The sequence below is a fragment of the Cynara cardunculus genome (genome assembly GCF_001531365.2).
Source record: "Cynara cardunculus var. scolymus isolate 2C chromosome LG 9, CcrdV1, whole genome shotgun sequence".
Classification (NCBI taxonomy): Eukaryota; Viridiplantae; Streptophyta; class Magnoliopsida; order Asterales; family Asteraceae; genus Cynara; species Cynara cardunculus.
This window is the reverse complement of record NC_037536.1, coordinates 17,580,936-17,591,134: the sequence shown is the minus strand read 5'-3', so window position 1 is coordinate 17,591,134 and position 10,199 is coordinate 17,580,936. Positions and strand designations below refer to the sequence as shown.

The 10,199-nt window shown below is 30.1% G+C and overlaps 1 protein-coding gene across 1 annotated transcript; it reads right to left on the bottom strand.

The window, feature by feature from the left end:
- Positions 1 to 2,470: 2,470 nt before the first annotated feature.
- Positions 2,471 to 4,973, bottom strand: LOC112518101 (probable WRKY transcription factor 26). Its single transcript, XM_025125670.1, has 5 exons — positions 4,639 to 4,973; positions 4,283 to 4,441; positions 3,531 to 4,144; positions 3,159 to 3,320; positions 2,471 to 3,069 (listed from the first exon to the last, which is right to left on the bottom strand). The coding sequence occupies exons 1-5, from the start codon at positions 4,915 to 4,917 to the stop codon at positions 2,643 to 2,645; spliced, it is 1,641 nt and encodes a 546-aa protein (XP_024981438.1). The 5' UTR covers positions 4,918 to 4,973; the 3' UTR covers positions 2,471 to 2,642.
- Between the last annotated feature and the right edge of the window lie 5,226 nt (positions 4,974 to 10,199).

Here is a 10,199-nt window from a genome sequence, read left to right as displayed (position 1 = left end):
AATAATTTATTATAATTAGTATTTATTAATAATTAATATTAATTAGGGTTATAATTAAAAAAATTTGATGCACACAAAACTACTTCAATTGGTGTTTCAATAAACTAACTTATGTCTATTCAAACATATACTCAAAAAATAAGTTAGCTTATGGTTGTCAAACAATGCTAAGCCACCAACAAAGAGTCATATATAACTGATCGAATAAACTAAAAGTCCCTTTAAACTACTGACAAACAAACTCTTAGTTTCAAAACTTTAATCCAACCAAACATGTAAAATTATTTCATTTTGTCTGATTATTTTGTACCAATCAAACTAAGGGTGTCAATTTTGTACCAATACAAATCAAACAATTCATGTACCAACGGTACCGATTTAATTGGTACCATATGGTTAGTAGTACAGTACTAACTATGTAACCTTGTTCGTATGTGATATTGGATGTCATATCACTGCATCATAGCCACTTATTTTATAAATTCTTTATTAATTATAATTAATCAATAATATATCATATTTTGATTATAAAATATTAATCATCTTACTTTCTATTTCTAGAATGCTAAAATTATATTTTCTAACATTTGAATTCTAATTTTTAATAGATTAAAGGTTATTTGAGAAAAAACATGTTCTTTTTATTAATTAAAAATTATTTTTGAAATGTCTATTAGCATGTGTTTAATTAATGTTTGTATGTGCATCGATTAATGTTACGATACATATTATCGTGTTATTTGAATGTTTGATTGTTTTACTACATCTACTTAATAAATATATCAATATAAAATGTGTAACTTTAACTTTTGGGATGTTGGTACAAAATCGTACCAACATGTACCACCTAAATTATGTTGATACCAAATAAAATTGGTTGGTACACGATATAAAATTTTGCATACCAATTATAATTGGTTGGTATATGATATAAACGAAAAAACATGATAGTCTACCATGTTTTCCCCTAAATCAAACCATATAAGAGCATCTTCAACAACTATGCTAAAACAAAGAAAAATAAAATTTTAACAATTTTTGCTGCATTGGAGAGAGAAAAATAATATTTAATTATTTCTCACCAATAGAAGACATTAAAAGTAAATGTGTAAGAAAGAAAAATAATATTTTTATTAAATATATTTTACTGATATAATTAATGGTAGAATTACTAAAACCAAATTAGCTATCAAAGTTACATGTAACTTTTTTATAAATTTTTTTTTTCAAAAAATTATAACATAGTTGTTGGAGATGCGGTAGCATCTTTCCTTCTTATCCTTTTAACCGTTAAAATTAATATATTTTATTACATAAATTAAATTTATTAAATAAGAAGGGAAGCTTCTTGCCATATCACATGGTTGACTTTTAGCATCGTGTCGACTAAGTTAACAACATCATCTCGGCCATAAATCTTTGACCCATTCAAACGTCTTTTACACCGTTTATTTTTGTTATAAAATATAATATATTTTTTATAATAACATAAAAATATAAATTATTTTTTATCATATTTAATAATAGCTCGTGATAGTTATCGGTTTAAAAACAACTAATTTACTTATATGTACGATGAATATTATAAATATACAAAAACCGAATTATAAATTTTTAAAACCAAATTGAAATTTTGGAAAATAGAGTAAACTACAATTTTGGTCCTTGTGGTTTGCTAGAAAGAACACTTTTCATCCGTATTTTCAAAATTACAAAATGGTCATCATGGTCACCCTTTTTTTAACGACTGTTAAGATATTATGTTAAATGAGATGTTTTTTCATTATTTTGTCGATTTTTTTGTCTTTTATCTGATCAAAATCGGTACTATTATTTTGGTCACTACCTTTTTTTATTATATAAAAACAAAAATATAATAATACAATGACTAAAATATCCTCGTTTGACGAAAATTTTAATGCCTATTTAAGGAAAAATGAAATCCGAACGTTCTTGCGAACTACAATGATCATCTTGTAATTTTAAAACTTCAAAAATTAAAAAAACGTTATTTTCAACAAACTACAGGGATCAAATTTGTAACTTACTCTAACTTTCAAAAGAAAATTTGAGGTCAATGTTTTCCAACCAACCAAACTCCATTATTTAACTGTGAATAGTGTGGAAGGAACCTTGAATGTAACATGATGTCGTCATCGCTGACGTATTCCGGTTTAAAGTACGTCATAATTACGTCATAGACCCTATACTTTTAATTATTTTTACTTTTAATCCTCCGTCTATGTTTTTTCTTTCAGATCACCACCCTAAATCAAATTTATTTACTTCTCAAGTCTTATTTTAAGATTTAACTTTTCGTATTAAAAACATAAATACTTGTCTAAATATCGAGTCTTAAATCCAAAATATTTAAAATTTTATATATTTAAAGTAATAAAATTACAAAATACCCCCAATCATATGCAATACATGAGGCTTTTACATTGAAGAAGCCTCGAAACAATTAGGGTAAAAAGGTCGATACGCTTCTATTGTAATTTTTTACCAAAAATTATTCACACAACAAACAAATTGGCAATGGAAGTATTAAACAACAAAAGAATCATTCTTATAAATATTCTATTTAACCCCTTTAAGTATTATTATTAAGTGTGATTATCAACCCTCCTTAGAAAAGAACTTCAGAATAGCAACGACTCCAAGAAAAAGTCATCTCGAGGTTCGTCCTTGGCTCCGGAAAACGCTCTTTCCGAATCTTGTTGTTGATCAACGTAATTTGCCCTCAGTGCATTTTCAAATCTCGAAAATTTGAAACTTCCGGGACTCTGCAACATCTCGAGTGTAAATGGTGCTTGATCCTCGGATGACGGAGGACGCCTGGATCCACGAATCGGATCGACCATTGAGTTGTTGGGTTGGTAATGGGAGACTGTCGTCGGCTTAATTGCCATGGTGGTGGGTGGCAAGCGATGACCAGACCCACGAGCCATTGGGACGTCGTGGTTGTGTTTTCCCTCATAGGTTGTTATCACTGATCGCAAGTCTTGAGATGCTCGCTCTACGTGTTTTCTGACCGAACAACCAGGACTTGTGCATTTATAATAACTCCTATAGACAGCAAAAAAAACTTCAAATTAGAAACAGAGATAATCCCTTGTTTACTTTGATAAAACGAAGATGAAGTTGCTTAGGTCTACCTCGGATTAGGATTTCCTTTCACTACTTTTTGACCGTATTTTCTCCATCTATAACCATCATCAAGTATGTCGATATCACTTGTGGTTTGAACCACGACTCTTGGTTCTCTTACAGTCCTAGTTCCTCCAATCATCGATATTCCTTCGTTTTCTGATGCCCTCCTGTAAAAACAGTATAAAAAGTTAATCAGATAATTAATTCCGAGTTAATAATACCATCAATTCTAAATTGTCTTAAAATAAGTGTTCGCTGTCAAAAATAACAAGAACCATTTTCAATTATAAATTGTCTCAAAATAAATTTTATTATTTCTTTTATTATAGAAAACTTAAAATTTAGTTAAATTAAAAAATATGAAGAAAACAAATTACCATCTTTTGGCTTCAGGTTCGTCTTCATCAAGCTCATCCCCACCGGACCTACTCCTCTGACAACTACTCCGGTCAAATTCATCATCTCCGACGGAAAGTGAAGAATTTTCCGGTGTTGCTACAGAATCAAACTGCCCAGATCCATGAGAAGCATAACTCTGATCAGGGTAATCCTGAAACTCATGATTACCGGAAACTTGACCAGTCTGTAAAGTATTGGAAGCCGATGAAGAGGATGATCTTCGAGTAGATTGAGGTTTCGGATGATTATGATTACCCTTGTAAACAATTTCTGTAATCTGACCATCGGAATTCGTCTCCAGTTTCTTCTTCATCGAACAATTTGGATACGTGCACTTGTAATAACTTCTTGGGTTTTCGCTTCCTTTCACCTGTTTTTGCCCATATTTTCTCCAATTATATCCATCTTCTGATTTCTTCTGAGTCGATTGATTGTTGAAATTGTTGGCATAACCTGATTGAAAACTTGAATTTGAATCTGTTTGAATTGTGGAGATTTCAGGAGAGAAGCATTGCATCAGAGGTGGGTGTTCTGATTGGATAAAAGCTTGTTCATCTTCATCTCTGGGTTTCTGATGATCCCATGGTTGTTCCTGAAATTGAATAATCAAAAACACAAGAAATTAGAAACCCAGTTCGAATTAACACCCCTAGATGGTAATTGAACAGATTCTGATTCGAAATTGGCCGACAAGAACAAGAATAAACGAAGAATCAGGAGGAAAGCTTACAGTGGCGTGATTTGAATTTGATTGTGGTTGAAAAGAGAAATCTGAGAAGCTTTTTTGCTCCTTTTTGATGCTCTGTTCTTGATTTTGGATGTTGTTGCTTAGATTCTTCCAATTGAAAGCATGAAATGGGAAAGAACCAGTGGTCGGAGATGGTAAAATCTGCAATAATTGTTCAAAAAAAAAGTAAAATTTATCAAATCTTTCCCTCAGACAAAACAACAAACACCTGGCACGCAAAAATCCATGTTTAGTTCAAAAAGGAAAACAAACTTTTTATCAAATTGTAGCAAATCCCATGTGGGTTTTTTCAACAATAAAAAAATCTTGAGAAGATTTAGGGAAAGATGGAGACTTACGTTTGAAGAAGAAAGAAGAACAGGGGAATCGAGAAGCTCAGCTGGGCTTAGACCTGGTGGTATAGAGAAGTAAGAAGAAGGTGAGACCGCCGGCGGTGAGATGGGTAGTGAAGGTGGAGGAATTGACTTGAATTTGGGTACACCGGAGCCAATTCTTTCGGCGATTCGAGCAGCAAGTCCGCCGGTTCGGGTGGGCGGAGGTTTGTCGGAGTAAGAAGACATGAAAGAGAAAGAATTGGAGGTGTTTGAAGGTGCATCAATGGAGGCAGAAGAAGTCATTTGAGAGAGAGAGAGTATTTAGTCGAAGAGGGTCACAGAGAAGAAAAATTGGAAATGCACACGTCTGGATGGAGTGCAGAAAGGGAACTTGACAAAAGGGTATGCCTCTCTTTATTTATAATTTATAAAATAAAAAAAAAAGAATAAAAACAAGATGCATTTTTTTATATTAAAAAATTGGATTAAACAAATTATATTGAAAATGATAAATCTTTAATTTTGCACATCTGCTTTATTTATTTTATCTATATTATATTATAAAGTATCTGACAAAAACTTTTAAATTTTTTTAATGTATGAAGTACTGTTTATTAATGCATATTACTTAAAATTTAATATTACAAGTAAATTGTACGTAATACAACTTATTAAAATTTCATGTTTGAATTCGTGTACATCAAACGAAACTCACATATACTCAGCTTTTGTGAAATAAAACCCTTGATTTCTAGACACGCTAGGCTATCAGATTATGTAGGGCCAATGTTCAAACATAAACTTCGACTTTTTTACCTTTTAGTAAGAAACTGCTTAATTTTTTTTGTTTTACAGTAAAATTTTGTATCACACCCCCAACATACGTATCACAGCCAGTTTATTATTTATATTTGACAATATCATTACATTCATGTCTTAATAAAAGAAAGAATGCAATGCTTCCTTTGATTCATGTTATATTAGGGTGTGTTTACTAAATACTTACCCGGTAAGTGTGGATCGGGTAACTTTCCTCACCTTATGCACATGGCAATGGCTGAAAATCTTACCCGGTAAAAGTGATAATAGTGATAAAGTCTTATCCGGTAAGTGATGGTGAGGACTCTTATCCGGTAAGTGATGGTGAGGACTCTTATCCGGGTTGTATACAATACCGTTTTAATATACTACAATCTTATATGGTAAAATAGATTATAGTGTTGACTCCTACCTGTAAGTGCTTACCGGGTAAGTATTTGGATAAACCGGCCCCTTAGATATTTTTCCTACCGAATTTAAGTTTTTTTTTTAAAGTTAACCCATAAAACTTATAAATTAGTTTTAAGGCGTATTGTATGAAAATACAACGTATTTTAATATAAGTTGTGATATCTCAAACATTCAGGTACTTAGTTTTAATATAACAATGCATGAAATTGAAATGTATTTTGGTTATGATTGGTATGTCAGGTCATCTCCAATGAGTAACATCAATTCTTTACCTCCATTATTTGATATAAAATTTGGCGTAAACAACAAATCTTATGGATAACATTATTTTATACAGTAAATGCTAAGATTTTGATGTGGGAAATTTTTATCAGGTGGTGGGGTTTCGGCCCCTTCAATGTAGACTCCATCGAGGACATTCTTTCGCTTAATTATATATAAATTACTAACCATGAAATTGATATAAATTAAATTTATATAAATATATAGAGGCGAAAAATCGTGTGAGAAGGAACGTTATGTAAGAAACATAAGAAAATATCTGAACTTTTGATCATTTTTAATCTCATGTCCACCCATGAATTACGCTATAGAAGAGAATTGATCTGGTACATCACGGTGTACCTCGAAAGATGGTGATTTCTTCTTACGTTTCTCACCATAACTCATTTCTCACCAGAACCCAATCCTATCAAATAAAAACTATTACAATTTAACACTTTTAAATTAAAATACATAAATCCTCGGAATTGAAGAACCAAAATCATAATTGTGAAAAATGTTGAAAAAAACAGAGTTACACCAAATTTAATGCAAGTTTCCGTACACATTTGAGTAATTTATTAACAATAAGATTCGATGTTTAATCTAAGAAAATATGACTATTAAAAATCGTACACAAATAAAAATCGAAATAAATTATATTATCTTTTTAAATATTTTATCTGATTTCTATTTTGATATTTAAGTAAAATTATTTACTTTATTGTAATAATATGGAATAAAGTAATTGCAAGTTTAGTAAATAACTTTTTAACTTGTTTAATTTCAAGAATAATAATTTCAATTTTTTTTAAAAAAAATGGGTTTTTATTTACCTTTACAAAAGGCATAAGAATGGTCAAAATACTAAGGTTGACCAGGATTTTAGGCGGCTGAGCGATAAAAATATCGTGACTCACGTGGGGTCGCCTCGCTTAAATTGGGTGGGTCCCACTGGAGCGCGCTTCTTAGATCATGCCGTGGCGCGAGAGCGCGAAACATCCGGCTCCAATCTACCGGCGCCACTTGTCCCTTCGCTTTACCATGCATGCTTCACTATATTTCACCCAATTATTGTTTGGCAGACAAATTATATATATAAGGTTTTTTTAACCTATAAAATTGTAATATATTTTTTGGTACTTGTGTATTATTTGTTATTTTATATGATATATTTTTTATTTAAAATTAAATTTTAGAATATTGATTAATATATATTTGTTTTACAAAGTGTTTGTTAATGTACTTGATTTATAATGTGGATATTTTTTACGTGTTTGTGAAATAAAAAATACACGTAAAAATTTTCACATTGTGAACTGAATCATATAAAATAAACATATTGTGAAACAAATATATGTTAATCAATACATTAAATATTATATTTAGACAAAAAAAAGATCATGTGAACAAACCTTAAGATAAAAGTTTTTACGAATCTCACAAATTTTGGAGTTCTCAAATAATCAAGCGCATATATATATATTCAAAGGCCAAAATATCTAAATTCTATTTTTTATTTAAGGTTTTAATTTTAATTTTTATGAAAAATATTTAGTTTTGTGAAACATGTTTTGATTTTATTGTAAAAAAAATTAATTATAATAAAATGTAACCTGAAAACTTAAATGTCTGAAAATAAAACATTAAATAAAAATCAAATCCAGTACGAAGACAAACCGTGTTTTATGATTGTCGTCATCATCACTATGATTGACCATTCTTACTTCTACACGTCTCGTATCATACACGATTTTGTATTTAAAAGAAAAACTGTTGTAATTATTTATATTTTGATTTTTAAGTATTAAAATAATAATTATACCTGTAAAAGTTCAATTCATATGTGTTTTATCTGTATTTCTAAAGAATTACCACTTATTGTCAAAATCCATTCTAGACGTTTGAAATCATTTGATTCGTTAATTTATCTTTTTTGATTATTAATTGAAATCTTATTACTAGATTATTCATAGGTTATTTGGAAAAGTGGTAAATATTTGAGAAGTAAAGAATTGATCATAGTTCTTCATACGGTCAAGATCTGATTTCACTGGTCAAAAAATACGCGGCTTTGACTGGTTAAAATTTGTGGCTATACGAAAAATAGAGGGGCAGTTCGTAACTTTTACAAATATGTGGCAAACGGGTTCATATGTGAACCCGTGTGATTCACATATGAACTAATTAACACGTGTTCATATTTAAATCAGTTAAATGGTTCACATGTGAACTAATTAACGATTTCACATATGAACATATTGTTCATATCTGAATCAGACGGGTTCACATATGAATCTGTTTTCCGTCTATTTGTAAAAGTTACGAAACTACCCGCATAAACATGCGAGAAATTATCCGATGCTTCACAATCAAAACCATAAATATTGACCAAATGAAGGAATAAATCATTTTTTTACTTTTTAAATACATTATATAATAATATAAAGTAAAAAAAGTTAGGAATAAGATGCGTATAAAATAGAAAGGGAATGGGCCTACAACGGCCCAATAAACAGCTTCCAATTTTGTGTTGACCAAAGCTTGTCGTATAAAAAGGAAACAAAAGCAATTAAAAGTCAAATTTCTTATTAAAAAATAAGTTGATATAAGGTGAAGATGGCCCAAATCAGTCTTGGACCGGGCCGGGCCTAAACTTCTTATTACATGGTCACTTACTCACTTAACTTATCGAATAAATATGATAAGTACCAAGAATCTTATCCGATAAGAGCGATGACAAGGACCGAGAGTCTTACATGATAAATGAGAATGATGAATCTTACCCGATAAGCTTTACCAGATGAATATATTGCATACGATGTCGTTTTAATGGATTAAAATCTTACTGGGTGAGTATAGTGAGACTGTTGACTCTTATCGTAAGCATTTACTGGGTAAGCGTCTGGTAAAAAACCCGTAACTTTTAGATATAGAAAGAAAGAGACCACTACGTGTTCTACTTCACAAATGGGAGATTGGGTCGAATTTCGTTTGTGAGATTAGGGATCGAGATACATTATCACATGACTAAAATTTCGAAAGGTGAAACTCCCGTCATAGTTTGGTGACCTAAGGGGATTTATAACTGATCTTAGGCTCAACAATAGGTCCCAAATTTAGTTATATAAATTTTTATAATTATGATTTTTGAAATTGAGTATTAAAATAAACTTTAAATATTACATTTACTTGAAAAATCCTGAAAAATCGGTTTAGAGCGAACCTTTAATTTGTCTGTATATTCAGATGTATTTGCAAATACCTGTATATACAAACAATTACTTGATGAATCTTTTCAAAATCAATGACGCATTAATTTTTACACGTCAATTCGGAAAGATGGAAAGGAAACAAATTTAGTAAAACCTATAAATTGTGAGACACAGAGGATGTCGTTTTTAAAGGCTATTTTATATACATGTGTCTTTTTAATGATTTTTATGTTATATTTATGATATCTCAACAAAATCAGAATGTAGAAATATGAACGTGGTAACAGTTTGAATGGAATACCAGTTGCTATCAACATCTAACTAAACTTCAACCGTTTAAAACAACATCGAAAATGCCATTTTTGTGGAAGAAGTCATCTTCTGTCGTACTAGTGATGGTGATGGTGATACTTTCTTGATGTGTCGATACTGAATTGCCTTGATGGATTTTTGTATGGTTCTAATTGTAGTGTACATATCTGTATAATTATTTTATGAATAAATTATAAAAATTCAAATTATTTTAATTGCCTTGACTGTTATTTATGTTGGTTTAAGTGTTCCATGTGCTAGTCATATGATAGTATTTGATTTTTGTCATTTTCTTTTTTAATTTGATTATTATTTAAAAAATTAATAATAAAACCATAGAAAAAAAGATATGCAAAAGGAAAAGTAGATGTCTCCATACACCAAACACTTCTTGATTAAATGATAAAGTAAGAAAAACAGTCAAATTTGTTGCAAACCCAACCTCGAATTTGACAAACAAAAAGGCAGTCAAAAAAGATGCAATTTGGATGAATTTATATATTTTTTTAATTTTTTAAAATTATATATATATATATATATATATATATATATATATATATATATATA